At 48.5% G+C, this 21,462-nt stretch overlaps 1 protein-coding gene across 1 annotated transcript in view; it reads right to left on the reverse strand.

Annotated features, from left to right (window-relative positions):
- Positions 1 to 21,462, reverse strand: part of Epas1 (endothelial PAS domain protein 1) — a 79,539-nt gene that overhangs the window by 3,223 nt on the left and 54,854 nt on the right. Inside the window, exons 5-13 of the mRNA XM_021643571.2 lie at positions 18,477 to 18,595; positions 18,161 to 18,366; positions 9,165 to 9,271; positions 5,299 to 5,446; positions 4,509 to 4,723; positions 3,338 to 3,534; positions 2,492 to 2,602; positions 959 to 1,464; positions 58 to 184 (exon numbers count right to left, since the gene is read on the reverse strand). Coding sequence (XP_021499246.1) covers positions 58 to 184; positions 959 to 1,464; positions 2,492 to 2,602; positions 3,338 to 3,534; positions 4,509 to 4,723; positions 5,299 to 5,446; positions 9,165 to 9,271; positions 18,161 to 18,366; positions 18,477 to 18,595 — 1,736 coding nt within the window. The remainder of the gene's footprint in view (positions 1 to 57; positions 185 to 958; positions 1,465 to 2,491; positions 2,603 to 3,337; positions 3,535 to 4,508; positions 4,724 to 5,298; positions 5,447 to 9,164; positions 9,272 to 18,160; positions 18,367 to 18,476; positions 18,596 to 21,462) is intronic.

Genomic DNA, 21,462 nt, shown 5'->3' on the forward strand with positions numbered 1-21,462 from the left:
ATCTCGCCCAGCAGGCTGAGATGCCCATGATGTGCATTCACAGTAGACATGGCTTACCCCTCTTGTGTCTTGAAAGGCTTGCTCCTCATACTCCAGCTGGCGCTTTAGCTTCAGCTTGTTGGAGAGGGCTATCATGGCAGGGCTCATCATGTATGGTCCACGAGCCCCAAAGTCCTTTGCAGACCTGCCAAGCCCAAGGGTAGACAGCAGATGTGAGACAGCCTACAGGCTCCCGCTGCGAGGACCCAATACTCACGACTAAATCGATGTATAGACAGAGGGCCTAAAGGTCCGAACAGCTACAGGTAAGATGCTGATGAGTTCAAGCACCTGTACCTCCCTCCACACACCTGTCTACCTCAGCTCTACTCAGGCAGCCCACCGTCCTGCCTTCATGGCTGGCTGCCCAGCTGGATGAAATCAGTCTCTACAAGGATTTCTGCTCAGTGCCTCCCACCCAGAGGACCACCCCCAGATGGTCCAAAGGGTACATATTACAGACAACACACCGGCTTCTGGCAGTAAGCCAATGAGTTGTTGCTGACATAGAGCCTGTTGTGGAAGCAGGAACTGCTGGCATCTGTGCACAGCCCACGGAGGCTCTGGGGTAGGAGCCTGGGCAGACGAAAAGCACGGGATTGCGGGGAGGATGGAGAAAAGGTCACTCAAATACCTATCTGTGCCCAAAGACGAACCCCAGGTAAGAAAAGGACCCTCAGGGTGATCAAAAGGTAGACAGACAGCATGTTTGGGGTACCTAAGTAAGCCCCTTCTCCTCTCTTCTGGGGTTCTGTCCCTCAAATGCCCAAGGGCTAGGCAGAGCTCCAGCTGCCTGCAGAGTGCAGGGAGATAGTGGGGCAGGAAGCCCTTGTGGAGCTGCAGAGCTCTCACTGCTGCGTGTGCACCCATCCCCGTCCTGCCCAGCAGGTCCCCTTCCAGGCAGACATCCGTCACTGACCTCATCTTGAACACGGAGACATGAGGCGAGCTGTTGAGAGGCTCCAACTGCGATGGCCCCAAAGGCAGAGCCCCCAACGCTTCAGTGCTCTGATCACCAACAGGCCACTTTTTGGGCCTAAAATGTAATGGTGGGTCTGGGGGCCACTGAGTGTTGGATCTGCCCCCCATAGAAGAGAGAGGGGTGCTGGCCTGGCCACAGCATGGGGGCAGAGACCCTTTGCTCCCAGCGTCAAAGAAGATGGAAGACATGGGCTGGTGCTCAGGCTCCACCTTCCTGCTTTCCAACTGCTGCGGGTACTTGTCCAGGAAGAAGGGGCTGGGGGTGGCCCCCACAGCTAGTGGCTGGAAGATGCTTGTCATGGTACTGAAGCATTGCTGGGGGTTGGGCTGGGGGCTCTCTGGCATGTGTGGTTCCTCTGGGCAGATGGGGCTTAGCTGGAAATCCTCCCCATCCATAGGGATGTAGGGTGCCAGGGTCTCCAAGTCCAGTTCATTGAAGTCCGTCTGGGGAAAGACAGAGCAAAGCTAGATAGCCGTAGCCCAACCCAACCATGTCCTGCCTGGGCCTTTTCGAAGTGTCACTTCTCCATTCAAACACCTCTGTTGGAAAGGCTCAGATTTACCATTGAGTGTGCAAAACTTTCTGTCAGGATATTAAACTTTTCATGCATTTATCCCTTCACTTCATACTCTGAGCTCCCACCCCTGACCTGCAGTGCCTTCTCTCCCCATTCTCCTTCAGTCAGGCAAGACCCCTGCCTCTGTTCATGGGCTGCCCCTCATCCTACTCTTGCTGCACTTGAGCTCCAGGGATGAAGGACAGCTTCACCACCCTCATGCGCCCTGTAAAGGGACTGCCGTTCTCGCCAGCAGGTACTCAGAGACCCCTTCCCATCTGTCACAGTAGAACACTCACAAACAGACAAAAGCTGACCCCGGACTGCAGACAGACCTTTGTAACTAGTGCCCAGAGAATGGTACTGAAGAAAGGCTGCCTGCTTGTGCTAAGAAGTGCCACAGACACACAGGGGAAAGACATGCACAGAAACAGTGAAAAGTTTTACAGGATAAGATGAAGGCACACACTGAGGAGCAGGGTGGAAGCCTGGATGGAGAACTCAGTCTGAGACAGACTTGGGTGTGAGGATTGCCCCTGGAGAGCTGGTCATTGCCACATCCACCTACCTCAAGCACTCATAGCGTTTGTGCAAGAATATGCGGCCTTGTGCAATGAAGCACTTTTGTCAGTGATTTAAAGAAAAATGATTTTTTAAAATGCATCTTGCACCAAGGAGGCAGAGATGCCTCCTTACAAGTTTGGACATGTAGCTGTGGTTTGGCACATGTGTGAAGGCAGTTGTCCAAATTAGGAGGAGATGAAGCTGACAGTTACAAACAGAAGCATAGGACTGAGCAATGAAACAGTGGAAGGAGGGGTGATCACAGCTCCCTGCCCCCGAAGATGTGCTCGGCACCCCAGGGATCTCTGTAAAGGGATGGCAGGAGACTGCTCCCCACACACAGGGCCTACCTGGGTGCTGCACTGGTCCTTTGCCTCCGTATCCATGGCAAAGAGCTTCTCGATCACTTCTATCTTCAAGTGATCCTCCAGGGATGAGTAATAGTCTTCAGGGCTGCTGGGCTAGAGACGAAGGAGAGAGGGTGAGGTCGAGAACATGGCGCCCGCCTCCCAGAAGTCCAGTGGGAACAGACAGGCGTGTTTCTGGATTCATTCTGCCTCACTCCACCAAATCCCTATGAAGGGGACTGCTATTGACAAGCTGTGTGAAGTGGGTCAGTTCATCAACCTCTCTGAACCTTGGTCTCCCGTTAAGGAGATGCTTGTATCACTTCCTAGACCAGTGGCTCTCAACCTTCCTAATGCTGCAACTCTTTAATACACTTCCTCATGTTGCGGTGACCCCCAACCACACAATTATTTTCATTGCCACTTCATCACTGTAATTTGCTGTTATGAATCATGACGTACATGGTGTTTTCCGATGGTCTTAGGCGGCCTCAATGAAAGGGTCACTTGACAGCCCCCGAAGGGGTTGAGAACTGCTGTCCTAGGGTGTCTTGAGGTGTGAATTAGATAGAGGCTGTGGTCAGTAGGGCTGTGTGGCTGAAGCCCTTGGTTTGCACAGACACCAAACTAGGTTCTCTGTGATTTCAGGCTTCAGGATCTCAATAGAGGTGGATACTAAGAGCCACCAGTCAACTCTACACCTGGCAGGTAAGTGTCCCAGCCATTCCCAGGGGCCACTATAATAACTCCAAGGGGACGGTACTTCTCAGGATGTCTTTTCAGTCGTCTGGCAGCAGAGTACGAGGGGCGTGCCCACCCTGTGTTCTCCCTGGAGGAGATCCTGCTCACCGTAGAGCAGCTGCTGCTGCTGCTGCTTGTGGCGCTGGGCGTGGTGTTCCCTGGGGAGCCTGCCTGGGGCACAGTGAAGGCAGGCAGGCTCCCAGACTCACTCTGGGCACTGTGGTTCCTCATCTCTGCGGCCCACGGCTGGCCTGGGGGCAGGACGGCCTTGCCATAGGCTGAGGACTCATCATAGTTCTGGCTTCCTGTAAAGACAAGACATGCTTGGTGAACATTCATGAGGTCTGAGCTCATCCCAGGTTGGAAGAAGCCCAGAAGATTCACAAAAGGTCCTATAAGGGTCCTGAAAGGGGACTTGGGGTTGACACCCTCAGTACCCTGCAGCCTAGCAAGGACCAAAAAGCCTTTGACAGAGCTATGATTCAATATAGGGAGTCCCTATAAAGAGAACAGTCTCCAACTGTTTGGCTGTCAGAGGCTAAACTTCCTAGAAGTAGCTGTTCCCTGCAGAATACTTCAGCATGTAGACGAGGAAGTTACCAGAGGAGAACTGGGCCATTTGCCTTAATACCATCATGAAGCTGAGGGTTGCAAGGTATCTCATGCAAGGGCTCAGTGCCCTTCATGATTCTCTGAGGAGTCAATTTCCCTGTAGCCTCTCAAAGCCACATAAGGCAAGTGAGTGTAAAGAGGAGCAGTCAGAGCTGGGCTGGGGGAGTGTGTAAACTGGAAGAGGCCTTTCCGTGGATAGTTCAAGGAGTCTGAGAATAGCTGAGAACTCTGCCTGGACCACAACGACTTCTCTTAATGCAGACAGCGATTGCGGGCTTCATCCTGGGCCTGAATCTTCTCTCCCCTGGTGTTCCTGGCATTATTCCTTCTACTCTTCCTAGTTAGCCTTTCACTGAAATTAGAGGGTGCTCTTTGAGACACGTGCCTCACTCCCTCAACTCACAGCCAGGTGGAGAATGGGCCCCTCAAGAGGGAGCCCTCTCATCGTCCACTTCCCTTCATGAGGGCATACAATAGCTCAGCAGCCAGGGAGTTTGTGGTTCCTTTGTGCCTGGTGGGCCCTGACCATGAACAAGTGATTAGCATGGCACGTGCCAAGAGTAGCTCTGGTTTGGGGAAGCTGTGGCCGGGGAGGCTTGTCATAGTAAGAACCATCCCCCAGTCCAAGAGGGTTCCATGGGTTCAGCTGGGGCTGGGAAGTACCCACCAAAATCCAGAGAAATGATGGCATCTCCTGGGGTGGGGGCCAGCTGAGCCAGCTCCTCAGGCTCCTCCTTCAGTTTGGTGAACAGGTAGTTACTCTTCTCAGATACGGCCACATCGCCACTGTTGTCAAAGACGCTGTTCATGGCCATGAGGTGCGGCTTGAACAGGGATTCAGTCTGGTCCATGGAGAACACCACATCGTTCTTCTCGATCTCACTAGTGGGATGAGAGAACTGTTTAGAGCATCTGCACTTTTTTAGCATGAGCCTTGGGCTCCCCCATGTTGGAATCCTGAGAGCTCAACCTTTCAGACAAGAGCTGGGCAGGGACACTCTGGTGTTTTGGGAAGAATCTCACATGAGCCATGGAAACAGAGACAGTCAGAATAACTTCTACCTCTGTGCTTTTTGTGGGCCTACCCTATGCTTGAGCTGCTGGTATACAAGAGGCATGGCTGCCTATGTCAGTTTTCTTCACATTAGCAATGGCTGTCTCTCAGGTTCTTGCCAGGGGTGGAGGAGGGAAGGCCCAGCGGTCACATTTCCCCAGAAAAGCATGAGCAGCCCTCTCGTCTCTCATTCACAACATGAAGCAACTACTGTATGGAGTCTCCCACTTGGCACAAGTCAGAGACATGACCCTTAACAGAGAAAGTGAAAAGCGAGAAAGAAATGTCCAGAACTCTACTTCTAAGATCTCAATGTAAAATCCTCTCAGCTAGGATTCACATCACAACGTGTGGAGGTACTGCCCAGGGTCCCGAGAGGCCAGCCGCTCCCTCCCTGACTCACCTCAGGACATAGTTGACACACATGATACACTGGGGCTGCAGGTTGCGGGGGTTGTAGATGACCGTCCCCTGGGTCTCCAGCCACACATATCCTCCGTGCTTGGCCAGCATCCGGTACTGGCCAGACACCACCTGCCCCTTGGTGCACACTAGGGTAGAAAGGAGCCAGAGATGAGGGGTGGGAGAGCACCTCTTAGATCCCACAGGAAGTGTCACCTGCCGGGGAGGACACTGAGGGCCAGGAAGAGTGAGCTGGAGAGCATTTCGGCCATCTCTTAATTTAAAAAAGAGGAATAGGCGTTTTGAGGGAAAGCAGACACTGCCTTCTCAGTGTGGGGCTGACCCACTCTACAGCTTTGCCATGGCCTTAAAGCTGTCTTGGACTCCAGGACAGCTCAGTTGAAAACCACCAAGGGCAGCACCCAACTTCCTCCACAGGCTTCACCCACTGCAGGTGGGAGGGGCTAGGGTGCATCTGGAAGAAAGGCCGAAAGGCGGCAGGCCTGCCACCACCCTCTGATGGGAAGGATGGAACAGAGGGCCTCACGCATGCTAGACCAGTGCTCTTCCGTGGAGCTGCATCCCCAACACTTTCTGCTTTTATTTGGACACAAGGTCTCAGTAATTGCCCAGGCTGGCTTTGAACTCACTCTGAAGCCCTGGCAGGCCTTAAACTTAACAGTTCTGCTTTAACCTACTGAATAACTGGGGCTTACTGTTGTGCCATAAGACCCAGCTGAGGTTTTAAAAAAAAAATTTTTTTTTGTGACCCTTGAACTTTCAAGGTCAATTGTTAGGTCTACTACCTTAGAGGCCAGATAGTATGAGACAAATTGCCGCCCTTTACACCTGGGGTAAAGAAAGACCTGTAACTCAGGACCTCACAGCTTCTTCCTCAACCATTGGAAGGTCTTTAAACTTACCTTTCAACTACCCAGAATGCTGGCTTAGAGTCTCTTTCCTTTTCTGGACTGTGCTAAGCATTCATTTTCCAAGTGTTATCACTACCTAAAAACCCCTGAGGGGAGGGGCTGTCCCGCATCCTAGACCGTTGTCTTCCCCATTTCCAAACACATTTTCCATTTTCGTTAAAAAGAGATGAGAGCTGCTTTTCACTAGTGTCTGCTAACTTTTTAAACTGTCCACTCGACTTCGTCATCCCCTGGGACTTCATTGTTCAGAGAAGTGCCCAGGTCACAGGGACCTGGAGAGGGGTCTGATGAGAGGCTCAGGAAGTCTTGCTGGCTGGGGGACTTTGGGGAAGGAACAATCCTGGTGTGGTTTCCTCTTCTGCGGAATGCAGTATTGACAATAACAGTAATGTTCATCACTGTCATTATTAACTGTCCAGGATGCTGCCGCTGTTTGCGCTGTGGCCTCATTGGCGACACAAATGTTTGGAAATCTTCTCTTCCCCAAGCTACTAATGCCCAGTGCTTAGGGACTGTGCCAGTTATGTTACTCGGAATTGTGTGTTTACAGGCAATGTCTCCGAGCTCTATGAGCAAACACCCAGGCTCCCTGTAGACAGTCTGCCCAGGTCTCCTGGTCGGCTCGGGGGCTACCTCCCTCCCCTTCAACCCTGCATGGGAGAGGAACAGCCTCATTCACAGTCATGCCAGTCACAAACCTGTGTCTTGGCACATCTTACCCACTTGAAAATTCTAACAAGCACCAGCAAGGGGCAGGAGTGACTGAGGATTGCATGTGCCTGGCTCTGCAGAGCCCAACTGCCTTGTGAGATGGCTTCAAGTCTGTGTGGCAGTTCGGGGGCTCTGCACATCATACACCTGGAGGTCAGCGTTGTGTCACCTCACTTGCTGAGCAACAGCACAGGTTATCATTAGTGGGTGCAGCACCAACTTCACATCTGCCGCCCGCGGCTGAAGCCCTCACAGGCACCCTTTTACTAAGCATTATTGCTGACTTGGACAAACTCTCAGATTTGAGAGTCAAAATTTGATTCCCACTTTCAACTTTATTTGCCTTTCCAAAACAAGCCTTTATTGGATTTTAATTTGCCTGGCATGGAAATGTACCCATTTTAAGCATGTAGTGCAATGAGTTTTGACAAATATAATCACCAGAGCAAAAGCACCAAACACTTCATCTCTCCCATCCCCAAGGTCCAGATGATTAACGCATCCTGGTTCCAGCCTCTGATTCCAGACAACCACTGATCTTTTCCCGTCACTATCTCCTGTCCTTCCTAGACTTTTACTGGAGCAGGGTCATTGGAGTCTAGTTCATGTGTTTTGATCAGCATGTTTTTGAGATTCCTGTTGTTACAGATGTTTCTGTCATTCGTCTTTTCTCATGGGGGAGTTTTGTCTCACTATATGGGTATCGAATGACTAGGTAATTCCTCCACCTGGATGCCTGAGCTTTCATTTGCTGTGACTAACACTGTAATAGACATCTGTATCCAAACCTTTATCTGATCATGGTTTCATTTCCTATGGGGTTGTAGCTAGATGTGAATCTTCTAGATTATGTGCTAAGACCATTCTTTCAGTATCAGAAGCAGTACAATTATTTTTCCACCATGGTTGTGTCATCTTCATCGAATCTAATCTTTCAAATGGAATCTTGTGCTGGAGGGAGGAGAGACGTCATCCTTTAACACGAGGAAACTCAGGCCAGGAAGGCCAAGCTTCACATCGCAAGGACAACAGTGAACGCGTTTAGATAATCAGTCGGTTGATCCCCAGGACAATCGATCCTCTCTGACTACATTATGTTGAGCCAGAAGCAAGTGAAAAGGCAATGTCGGGTATGGCCACTCTGTTAAACCATCACGGCCAGAGACGGGACCTTGATCTTCTCTTTTGTCCCTTCCTTGGTGCCACAGAGGCCACCTAGCTACACTCTTGCATGATTTCAAGCCTGGAATTAACTCATTTAGACAATTATTAATGCAAACCATGTTCAAGGCTCTTACTCTTTTTGATGAAACAGCTCACTGGGCAGAGGTTTTAACTGCATTTCTAGTAATTGCAGGCAAGGGCCTGCTCGATCAGTAGACGCTAATTCACACCAGCGTTGTAATCATCTCATTAATGCCAGGCATGGTGAGGGGCCTGCCGCTTGGTAGGGAGATAGGCTTTTTATGGCTTTTAATCTTGTTTTCCTAGGAGTACAACAAAGAGAAACCAGACCAATCCCTCCTTTGACAGCCACAATGTATAAATTATTAAGTCATTTGGAAATGTGACTTTCAATTATCTAAATCTGGCTGAGGACTGAGCTTCTCCAGGCATTTTGATGAGAAACACGTTCGGGCTGAGATACACCTGGATGAGCAGGGGTCCCCCCACGTGTAACGTAGACCTGCTTCAAACCCAAGCCTCCCCCGCCCCCGCAGGGGATCTACAGTGCCGCTGTGCTTGTAGGGGGAGGCAGGGTGGAGATTCCTGTCACAACTGACACTGACCCTGTTTCCAGCCCACGTAGATTTGGCTTGATGCAGGCCTCTTAGCTAAATCGGGGCCTCTGTGGCCAGGGCAGCTTTCCACTGGGCAAAAAATAAAGCAAACAAAATCCCCCCAAAACCAGAATCTGTACTTCCTATTTGGACTGTGAGTTATCTTTAAGTGTGCTGGGGGTGGGGGACTAAATATATGGAGTAAGTAAAAACAACATCCAACCAAAAAGTTTTTCCAACATATTTCCCCCAGGGGTCAGCTGCAAACTGATAGGAGCAGCTTTTATGCTCTCTCTTCCTACAGATGAGGGAGCTGTAAAGGGGTATCTACCTTATCTGTTACCCAAGATGGTGACTTTGGGAAGGAAGTAACCAAGGTCATGTCTTGTCAATCATACTAATCAAGGGCACACTGCAAGGACACAGGTACTCTAGGAACTCACAGTTCTGGTGACTTTTGGTCATGTTCTCTGAATCCAGGGCATGGTAGAACTCGTAGGCAGAGCGGCCAAGTAGCTCCTCAGGATGATAACCAATCAGTTCCATGATTCTGGTTAAAAAGAAAGCAGCAGGTGAGGAGAACAGACCAAGTAACATTGGCACAGCGTGCAATCTGGGGCTTCAGAAGCTAAACCAAGGGAGTATCAAGCACATACCTGGTCATACCATTTCCTTATTCCAGCTAAACCCCACCACCCTTGGCCTGCAACTGCCGATCTGGGAGCCCACACTCTACTGCCCTGCCTCAGGCTTTATCTCAGAGGCCCCACCGGGCACACAGCCTACTATCTAAGAAGTCCTGGGGTCAGGAAGGGTTCACACAGCTCCAACCTCCTGGTTCATGCTGAGGAACGAGTGGGTCCAGGAAGGCAGAGGGTTGGCTTGTTGTTCACACAGCACCCAGTTCAGAGCTGAGGCCTCCTGACTGCCAACTCAAGCTCCTTCCAGTAGAGGGTGGGGTTGTTTGAGTGGGAATCCTGTAGCCCAGGTGGGATGCTAGCAGGGCAGGAGGAGCCAGGCAGAAAGAGGCTCCTGTGCTATAGTGTCACCCCGCCACGCTTCTCAGGCACCACGGGTGGCCCGAGGAATGCCTCCAATGGCCACACTGCTTGACTCTCCTCATCTCTAGGAGGGACAAGGACAGGGGCTTCTAAGGGAAAGAAACACAAAATCAGTCTTCACAGATTACAGGCAATAAAGCCGGAATAGGGCATGACTGCATTGAGCATGGATGTGTTCACTGTGTCTGCTGTCTGGTTTTGGTGGGGAATGGGCAGGGAAAAGCAAATACGGTCAGCCATGAAGAAACATTGTTGCCTTCTGTGTGGAGACATTTGGGTGAACGAAGGTCTCCCCTAGAGCCGCTGCACTGGTAACCGTCTGTGCCAGTCATTCCTATGTGCTATTTCTCCATCTTTGATACATTACACCTTCTTCTCATGAGTGTATTGTCCGGTTTACTCAGCACATCACAAGTCAGAGCTGATGACAGGGGCTCATATGACAATCTGACTTGGACACAGTTGTGTTCTGTGTCCACTGGGCAGAGGCTAAGGACAAGGAGAGGAAAATGAAAGGCCCAGATGCTCACTTTGCTGTTTCTGTATCCATTCCATCCACGTGGGCAACCTGCATGTGGCTGTCAGACTCAATCCTCCTTCAGGCCCGCTACTCTCGGGAGCCAACTGCCCGGGTTCTGGATCTCTCCAGAGTCCAGTCTTGTTTTCCAAGCAATCTGATTTTCAGCTAACATGTAGAGTGCCATGTACCCTCTGTCCTGGTCTCCTCTCCTACAATTGTCTGCAAGCCTTAACTCTTGCAGGGCCAGCCAGAGGCCTCTCTTCCTCCACAGAGACCCCTCCAAGTCCTTCATCCCTAGCGGAGGCTGTGCAGTGGCCCTGAGAAGGATGCATTTGCCTCTTACGCCCTGTGTGTTCTCCTCTTGCCTTCCCACGATGAGTACTAATCTCTTTGTACCTAAGGTATGACTGAGGCCTGCCAATCCAGCACCACTAAGCAACTGGTCACTAATCATCTCCTTTCCTTCCTCGAGTGTGGCTAACCAACTCAGTGCACGCCTTTACAGCTATGTGCACACTCATGGACATACTTGAGTGTCTCTAGCCATCCGTCATAACCTTTAGCCTGTCCTTCTGTTCTGTATGGTGTCTGCTACCGTGTGAGCAGGGAAGAGGCAAGTGCTCTGACTAGATCTGATGCTAGAGGTCCAAGTCTTTGTCAGGCAAAGCTTAGCTCCACTGACTAAAGAGCTCATGTGCAGCAGACTCAGCCCTGTTGAGGTTCCCTAGGGAGAGGCTGGCAGAGAGCTTGTGTCAGCTGGGCATCTCAGAGCAAGAGGATTTGTCCCCACTTGTTCTCTAGGCTCACTGGCTATGGTCATGTCATCGGTAGCCTGGACCCTGGAGCTGTTACTCAAAGGCACTTCAGCTGAGGTGGTCAAGGGAGAATGAAGTGAGGAGCGATGTGGTCTGTACCCACACCCTATAGCATTCCTGGTAAGCCAAACTTTGCCTGGAAGCTGGAACTACAGTGACAACAAGACCACCTAAAGGGCCACTCGTTTGCCAGCCACACCAGGCAGATGTAGACTTTTCTAGACATCCTTAGTACTGAACCCACTGGCCTTCTCAGAGAGACATGATACTTGTTCATGAAGGAATCTCATTTCCTTTCATGATTAGGATCTTTCCATCAAAATGCTCTGAGTAAATATTATAATTAACCTCATAATAAGATGCTTTTATCTAATTACTGTATCATCCATTCAAAGACACACAATGGGCATGTTCTGGAAGACAAATAAACCTAGATTTCAGACTTGCCAGTTATCTTCCCAATAGCAGCTTTCATTTATCTTGTCAGCCAAAATAAATATTTAACGTCTCCCTCTTCATTTCTTTAAACACACTACTGTAAAAACTGGGAAATACACACAGCCCAAACACAATTGCAGAACATTCGGGTTGTCAGGCTTCACAAAGCCAGGAAGCCCCGACTCAAAGCTAATGGCCATTTGCCCCTAACGGCAGGCACACCGACGCCACGGGGAGGTTAAGGAACCCAACTTGTTTATAGAGTAGCTGCTATGGCCCCTGGGGCTTTCCCTGCTCATTTCCCCAGCTGTACCAGAACCAGCTGTGATAAGGGTGGCATCTGCTGTCTCCATCAGGGCAGAGGAACCATCTCTTTCTTCCTAATTAGAGATCCTTGACTCCCCGGGAGAAGAATCATCTGGAGTCACCCATAAACTTAAAAGTCAACTTAGGGCTGATCCGAGAGGAGAGGAAAATGTAAAAAGATTTATTTCATCAGCTTTTAAAGCTGAAGACAGAGAGTATTCTTTAATAACAGGCAGAAAAAGAAGTAGAACAAAGATGAAGGGAGCAGAGATTCGAACAAAGCTGGACAAGGAGGCAGGAGAGGAAGTAGACAATGCACAGTGAGAAGGTCATGCTGTCCTGAAGTCACTGTCCCCGTACACGAAAAACGAAAGTAGGTGGACCAGACTCTGGCTTTGGTCTTCAAAGTGAAGTGTGCCTGTGAAGCGTGAGCTGAGTTACTCACTGCCCACAATTGCTCTTTCTTCTTAAAGCTGTCTACAAGTTTGATTGGGGAGGTGGCTTAGTGGCATAAGTGCCCACTGTGTAAACATGAAGACCTAAGTTCCAATCCCCAGCCTCTATGTAAAAACTTGCAGAAAGAACAGTGTGGGAGATGGGGTGTGATGGTGGTGTAACACATAGATCCTAGAAGCTTACCGGCCAACCAGTTTAACCCAAACAGCAAGTTCTAGGTTCATTTCAAGAGCCTGCCTCAAAAAATGAGGAGAGTGGGAGAGGTGGATGACCAATGTTGACCCCTGACCTTCAGGTGCATGAATGCAGGCAAGCAAATCCACACATAAATGTACACATGGACGCACACAAAATGTGGTGTGGTGTGTTAAAGGACGCTTCTAGAAGTGCTGTGTAGAGTGGACTGCCAGAAGAAGGAAATTATTTTGAGTGCTGTCCCCTCAAGAGACAGGAGAAACCAGCCACATGCCTCGTGGGCCTCACTCTATTTTTCCCAGCCTTTAGCCACCATAGGTTGTTTATGAGAGGGACAGCACTTGCTGCCTTCAGAGGCCATTATCTGGAGACCAGGAAGGCCAGTGTGCCATTTCTACCCCTGCTCCCTATAGAGCGAAAGGGTTTGCTAAGTAAATTAATCATGTAAATACGATGGCTAGGGAATATTAGAATTCTCTATAAAGAGGAAAGTTTTGGGCACTTTTTAGCCACCTACTTGTTTTCCAAAGAATGCTTTCAACTAATAAATACTTCCACTCATCTGCTATTTCCTTCCATGCTTTAATGACTCCTGACACACTCATTTTAGTTTCTGTATGTTTGTAAGTATTGGTAATGCATTTCTTTAATGATATCTAGGTTATTCACTATTCAGATTTCAAGACCCCCGGATTTTAATATATTTTTATCTAGATTATATTTGCCTTAAGCAACAGCCCTTCAGCCTCGCACACTGCTTAAAACATTGCCCAGTTATAGGAAGTCTATACAGCCAGGGCTGCGGTTAATAGCCTATCTCTGAGATGTAGGGTGATGTTGCACACCAAAAGGCAGCCTGTGTCCATTCTGGACCAGTCCTACCCTGAATGCCACTGCCATCTTTAATAGACAAAACCCCACAAACAGTCGGAGAGGAATGTGAGACAGAGATCATGTCGTGCTTGACCTGTGAGAGCTAGTAAACTTTGAGACAAACTCCAGAGGGGATTTGTAGAGCATTTCTGACAGTCTGGATGAGACACATGCGTATTTTTTACACATTCAAAAATGGTTAGGGGAGAGTCCAGAACATTGTCAGCTGAGCAGATGGAAGGACACAGAGCGTATTAGAGTCTAACTTCAGGATCTAAAGAAGCACATGATAACCCCTGACTGGAATATATAGAGAAAGGCTAATTTAAAGATGGATAGGCCTGCAAAAGTATTTAGAACCAAAGTATGTGTACTGTCCTTGTAAAAGATAACTCTGAAATTAAGACAGTACCATCCTCTAGAAAAAGCAGTAAAAGGTTTATTAAACGTCTCCAATGTGCAATAAAGAACATAACATTTAACAATGAATTTGCTTAAAATCAGTTTGTTTTATTCTTGAACTTAAAACACCTATAGCTTTCTTCACACATGCATGTCTCACACCTTTTGGTTCTTTATAATTTCTTCTTTAAAATTGCATTATGTGTGTGTGTGGGTGGGTATATGTCATGGTGTGTGTGTGCACGCGCGCGCGCGCAGATGTCTTCAGAGGCCAGTGTTTGGATCCCCCTGTAATCAGAGTTACAAGTAGCTGTAATTGTGTGCATTGGGTGGGGCTGAGAACCCCATTCAGCAGTATGACTCTCAACTGCGGAGCCATCTCTTCAGCCCGCACCTTCAGGCTTCCTAACTTCCAGACCTACTCCTGGCTGTCTTGTACTGTCTTGATAAAACAGGGTTGCTCTCAAATCCTTTGCCTGTAAAGACTAAATGGTTTCACTCATCCGTTTTAAATGCTTATTACCATTTTCATACACCTTTCAAAGTTAGAGAAAGACTCACAAATTAACACTGAGATTACACGTGATCTCTCTAAGAAAACGGTTGGTCTTGACGAAGTGGCTTTTCCACAGTTATTCTACTAGGCCACTAGATGGCATCTCCACATGAATTCAAACTAAAAAGGACTTGACAGTGACTTCAGTTTTCCTTCTGGATGAATGGCACCTTGTGTTTTGTTCTACAAACTCACTGCGGTTTCATCAAGCTGCTTATATCTCAAACTCGAAACCCTTAGCCACCAGGGGTCCTTTCCTCCTTCTCTGACGAATATTTCAATACATGGCAGATGCGCCCCAAGTAACAACAGCTTTTGAGTTAGTTCCTCAGGACGTTAAGAAACAGAGTGACTGTAGCACTTATGTTCGCGTGCACGGTGGGGAGAGCTTCAAACTGACAACAAAGACATTCTTAGCAAACTGCAGGCCAGCCTTGGGAGGATGGGTGCGTCTTCTGTAACCTAGCTAAGCAACTTCATTCCTGTTGGCAGGCCTACAGCAGTCAGCCCTGAACAGGCTGAGCACCCTTCATCTGAAAATCTGATGCTCAAAATGTGTCAACCTGACACATTACAAGTTCAGGTTTTACAGCACTTTGGATTTTCAATTTCTGGGTTCCGTTAGGAAAGTCTATGCGAAATTTTCCCCAAGCTCTCAAATCTGAAACGTGTACTTCCAAGCTTTGCTAAGCAATAATGTCTAAGCCACGACTGTGCCCAGTATATGAATGGGAGAGACAGAAGTTATTGGAGGGTTTTAAAGTATTTACTGTCTCAAATAATTAATAATTAATCAAGCCACTCCCCCACTAGGGGACATAAATGGGACTGTTTTAAATTTATTGACTGTGGAAACCTGAGAGTCCAAAAGTGATCAGAAACCTCTCTCTTCTGTTTCACCTTTCTCCTTCCTCTCTTCTTTACCTATGACTCCCTTTTTTTCTTTCATTAGCTATCTGAAGACCACAGGCACAAAGCACCAAACTGACTCAAATGTGACTGGATTCCAACTGCCTTTCTTCAGCTTCTGTCTAGCTTCCGTCAAGGGAAAAGAACCCCCTTTGTGCCAGATGTTCCCTCCTCTCTCAGATGTCCCCAGACCATAATGACTCATGGGTAAGGGGGGAGCCCTGCTCTGCATGGGCCATCACATGTAGGTGCTGGGTTCGAGGCATAGCTCTCAGAAGGGATGCTCCACACCCCAACACAGTGAAACAGAACAAGGCCCTCCCCCCAACCACCGCAATGGAGAAATAACACCAAGGGATTAAACACTTAAAATAGTCCCTTCATCAACTGGCGCGTCTGTACCCTAGTTAACTAATCTGCTAATCTGCTAAACGCTCACTCCGTGTGGCACCCGTGTTTGCATCCCTCTTCCGTCGGCCCTCCAGCATAACCAAATTCATGTTGGGCCATGTAGTCAGCTTCCTTGAAAGGCAAGATTATGCTGAAAATACAATGTGTCCTTAGACATCATAAGCAGCTCTCTCCATGATGAGTCACAAAACCCTAAATCACAGTCTCCTTCTACCTGCCAGTCCCAAGCCAAACTAAAGAAGTCCCTGTGGTCCCCCGCCCCCTTCTGTGTACACAGCATCTTCGGTCCCTTTAGGTGCCCATTTCTTGTGATTTTCCCCCCTTTCGAGATAACCCAAGGCTAGCGTTTTAACCTGAAACCCATTCAAACCACAATAATGAATGAACAGATTAACATTAAAATCAACTTTTCTGGGGGACATTTCCCCCTCACCTTAAAAAGAATCAAAGCTTGAGGCCAGTTCCTTTATAAACTCTCTTTTCTCTGTTACCTAGAGATGGCAAGCTATTTGAGGATGACGGTGCTTTCTCTGCTTATGAAGCCTGGTGATGGCTGAGATCTGTTCAGGGGCAACTCCAGCATCCATTGTTCACTGGCCTTCCATCACAGCCCTGGCCACTCCCACTTGGGATAAGGGTCCCAAATACCATTTCACCTCAAAGCTGGTGACATGGATCAGTCATAGGGACTTTCAGAGCATCTCCAAAGACTGCTGAGAGCATGCAACACCAAACTCTGTTCTGCTCAGAGTGCTCATGTGGCTACAAGGATTGTATGTGATGAACAACCTTCCCTGAACAGGGGTTCCAGAGACCAGCACTGTAACAGCAGTAGCAATACTAAAATGACCATCAGTGCTGACGAATGAAGTGCAGGTTTCTCTCCCTGTAAGGTTGTGGTACTTTTCCTAATTACATAGACACTTACTACCTCCCAGTGCCATGAGCCTTCTCTGTTGTGGTTAGAACTGGGAGACAGGAATATGTCAAGGGTTCTTTTACATAACTTCTGAAATGGGGCCATGAATGCTAGCCAATTCCAAGATGAGGCCACTAACTTGCATCAGGTCTGTCTAGACTCAGAGCAGAGGATGTGAGCTTAATCTGGAGAGCAGAAATGCCTTCCTGTGAGAACCAAATGCCCATACATGCCTATCTGGGAGGAGCTGGGCCTGCAGGAGGCTGGCAGGAGCTTCTAGCTTGCGGCTTGGGGATTTGCTATCAGGGAAGGGCAGGCAGTTTCTTGTTCTGTTCATAGGGAGCATAGGCTTTCAGAAGCAAGCTTGTTTTTTGTTTTTGTTTTTTTTTGTGTGTGTTTGTTTGTTTGTTTTTGTTTTGAGCTCAGGAGGAAGGTCTTGGCTTTGAGGAGGCCAGGGATGAATATGGGCCGAGAAAGAAAACCTCCTTATGCTATGGCATTGTGCTTTTCCAAATGTGCTCACAGCTGTGCCCTCTTCTCACAACGACCCTATGAAATACACCAAGAACAAATCATTCATTTCAGAGGGAGTGGCCTAGAGTCTCAGGTAGTACACAGTTGACTTGAGATACTGCAAAGTTGAGCTCCTGCTGGACAAAGTAGTCAGGCATGGTGGTACCATTTTCCTAGGCTAGGCACAACCCAGCCCAGTCCCTCAGCGGGTGCAAGCCACTGCCAATCACAATGTGTTCTTACCATCTTTCTCCTCCACGTCTGGATCTCAGTAGCAGGACAGGAGGGAGCTATGAACTGTAGTGCAGACTGCACATACTCTGCCCCTAATGACAACCCCAACAATAAAGATGGCAGGCCTTCCCCGTGCATCCTTCTGTGTGCTTTCAGCTCTCATAAAGGTAAGAACAAGAACCTACTCTGACCACATATGACTGTACCAGAGCCTAGGCTATCTAGTCCAAGTCTGCACTTTTTATTGTGTCTGTATTGTCCTCCCACTCCACCGCAAGAGAACGTCCAGTTGTCCTGAAATTGGGGATCAGAGTCCAGTGTAGCTCATTTCACTTTACAGTCTTAACAGTATCTACAGTCTAGCTAGATACCCAGAATGAGGCTATACATAGCAGGGGCAAAGGCTGAGAGAAACCTGCCACTCAAGAACTAGGGCAAGAACTAGGGAAAGCCAACTAGTGCGGGTCAGTATCCAAGCCAAAACCCTACACTCCCAGCTGGCCGGGGGTGTTTGTAGAATTTCTTCTAGACTCTAGTTATGTGGGACAAGAAACTGCCCTTGAAAATGTCTTCAGGAACTAGATACCTAAATATGGACAAATATGCACATATCATAGTAATGATAATAATTACACACCAGAACAGCTCTTAAGACTGAGGCTGTTGTCAATGGGAGAGCTCTGACTAGCACCGGTAAAATGACATAAGTCTACAAACTTGCAACAGGCTCACAACACTTATGTCCCAGTCCCACCCCTGTGCTGTAGGTGCATTCTCTCACACAGACACACTCAGGTAAGAACCACCCGTCCTTGCTCCGTGCCATCCCACCTGTCATCACAGTAGGTGAACTTCATGTCCATGCTGTGGCGGCTCAGGAAAGTCTTGCTGTCCAAGGGGATGTCCATGTGGGAGGGGTGCTGGATCGGCTCACACATGATGATGAGGCAGGACAGCAGGGGGTCCTTGTAGCCACAGAGGCTGCTGTGAGGGGGGCAGTTGTTGTAGACTCTCACTTGCCCGGTGCAGTGCAAGACCTGGGGGTGAAGCAGGAGTCAGACAAGGCTGGGAGCGCTGAGAAGCGGGCTTCTCACCCCGGGCTTCGGGCACCCCGGCTCCCAGCTCACACTTGGGACTTACAGCCTACCTTCCAAGTGGCCGACTTGAGGTTGACAGTCCGGCCTCTGTTGGTGACTGTGCACTTCATCCTCATGAAGAAGTCACGCTCGGTGGACAGATCTTTGCTCTTCTTTCCAGAACCAGAGCCTGGGTGGGGGCGGGTGTGGGAACCATCTGAATTAGTCCAAATCACAATGTTTCTGGGCAACTCGCATTCACGTGTTCTACTGCTTTGTAGTTCAGTGCTTGCAGCCTGCCGTGGGCACAGAGTCCCTCATAGTCTAAAGACTAATGATACCCCTCAGCTGTTGCACCTTGAGTCCTGGCTGAATTGTGGTCAGAACTAGGGGACAGAAATATGTCAAGGGAGCTTTTACAAAACTTCTAGTAATGGTCAGTTCTACTCAGGGGCTATCAGCTAACACCAGGTCTGTGGGGACTTAGAGTGGAGGGGCTCCCCTACAGAAACCAGATGCCCTGGATGTCCACCTTGGGGAGAGAGGTGCTGGGCCAGAGGAAGGCAGAGTAGACGCTCTTATGTTACTGTGTCACCAAGAGCATGAACACCCAGAAGGCAGGAGCTGCCTCGCTGTTTGGTACCAACTGCCCTTAACATGCAATCACTTGGTGCACTCAATGTTTGTCACGAGGGCGGACAGGCTATGACCAGTTTCAGATGTCTGTCCTGAGGCAGGCCTGGGTTCTCTAATGGGAAGTTTGAGTGATCATGGTTACTCCAAGGACCTAAGTCTTTCCAGTTAGAATTATCCTTGGTCCTAGCCTATTTCTCAGGATTTGGCATCCTGGAATCACTATGTTCTGGGTAATGCAACATTAGTTTTCTCTTAAAGGTGACATGTGTCAAGGAGGGGAGGAAAGGAGAATGTACACACACACATATATATATATATATATATACACACACACACACACCTTGTTTTTAACTGGAACTGGGTGGACAAGTCTATCTTCAAGCTGCTCTTGACAAAGATCAATTAGATCACCTTTCATTCAGGATTAAATAGATCACTGAGACAAAGAACATAGAGCTTCTTTCCTTCCGTAACATCTCCAAAACCTGCCCAGTTTTTCTACTTCCTGATATGCAGAGTTGTAAACACAAGGCCAGTTGTGTTTAAACTGTGTCTATACCATGTCCATTCTGTGTCTACACTGTGTCCATTCTTGACCTCCAAAGGCCTGGCATCCCAGAGCAATCTAGAACCTTTCTGCAAAAGTCACACTGCTCTTTCTAAGAGACTCTGCCAACCTCTGCAACCCATCCCTCTGAGGAACTTTGATTTATCTGACTGACACAGGCTAGAAGAGCTATATATCCAAAGACCTGGCACCCTTGAACTGAACTTCTTTTTGGGAACCCACTAAGTGGCAGACTAAATGTGTTCTGATAAATTGTCTGCTTATAACTTTAGTCTTTAGGTGGGGTTTGTATATGATGAGTTATAACTGTATTAGGGGAGCCCCTGGGAGCTAAGAATAAGGGGGCTAGAGATTCGTTTGTGACTAGTTGTCTGTATTGTTATTGTGGGCTCCTAACTTGCTAATCTGAGGAGTCTCCCCATTCTCACATCTGATAATATCACCTCAGCTTACACATCTTCAATAGGACAAAGTTTGAGGCCCTCCACCTCACCATCAAAGCAGCCCACAGCCTGTCTCCCCACCTTTTCTTCCTTTAGGAATTCACACTGACCCTTGCTTTTAAACCATGTGTCTATGCAGACTGAAACCTTCAGTGAAAGCTTGCTGATTCACTTAGTTTGACTAAGTCCCGAATCCCCATTCATGAACCAAAAGAATTAAGTTTTACTCAGATAGGTAGGGGCCACGTAGCTGTGAGCCAGGGCACCTGAAAAATGGAAGATCCTAGGACTTGTCTTGTACCATCAATTTGAAAAGAAAGACTTCGAGAACACATGAGTAAGACACTTAGTTCAGGTCACAGAATCAGAGATTTTGGTCAGGAGTTGAGCTGAGACCAGGACCTAGGGACCAGCGGGTTCTTGATTTGAGAAGCAATGAGAGGCAGCTCTTCAGAAAGTGCTTTTCTGAAACCCAGGAATGGTGGTGCATGTCTGTAATCCCAGGACTTTGGGAGGGAGGACTACAAGTTTGAGGCCAACCTGGACTACATAGTAAGATCCTATCTCAAAAAGAGATGGGGGGGGAGAAAAAGGGGAAAAAAAGGCTTCCATTCACCATAGAGAACCAATCATTCTATATGGCCTAGCGTTTCTCAGCACCACAGGCAAGACAAGGCACCATCCATAGGTTCCCAGCCTATGGACCGTGGGAGCCAGTTGGCCAAGGCCTTCAGATAGAAAGCAGTGATCCCAGTGAGAAGTTGGGGCAGCACTGAAAAGGGAGGTGGTTCTAATTTTACAAAGCTTTGTAAGTCCGAGTATGGATTACAATGCTCTGTACCAACAGGAGAGGTAAGCCTATAAAGCCCCAGCTTTTGCAGCACACATGGCACTGAGAAACCTTGCAGGTGTGGTCTCACTGCCTTTGTTTTTCAGGTTGGATGAGCACACACCCCAAGGTAGTGACAGGTGAGAGATGTAAAAGACGATGTTTTGATGTGGGCAGTCTGTCCAGACCAGTGATAGGTTCTCAAGTTCATGGAAGATCTTGGCAGTCATTGGGTACCACAGCTGCTACAGCCATGGCTCCTTTTGTTTGCTTTTGAAAGATCTACTGCATTTTTTTGTCTGCATGTTTGTGTGCATATTTGTACAGGTACCTGCAGAGGCCAGATCTCCTGAAAGTGGAGTTACTGGCAGTTGTGACCTAGCACGGGTCATGGGAGCTGGAAGGCAAACCTAAGTCCCCTGGATGAGCAGCCTGCGCTCTTAACTACTGAGCCATCTCTCCACTCCCAAAGCTTTAGTTCTTCTGAAGATCTCCATGCTCCTGTTAATAGTTAGTCTTCAGTGGTGATCTTAAAGGGCCTTGCCTCCTGACACATACCCAGCCAGTGCAGGCCTGAACCT

The sequence above is a fragment of the Meriones unguiculatus genome, chromosome 1, assembly GCF_030254825.1.
Source record: "Meriones unguiculatus strain TT.TT164.6M chromosome 1, Bangor_MerUng_6.1, whole genome shotgun sequence".
NCBI classification, from domain to species: Eukaryota; Metazoa; Chordata; class Mammalia; order Rodentia; family Muridae; genus Meriones; species Meriones unguiculatus.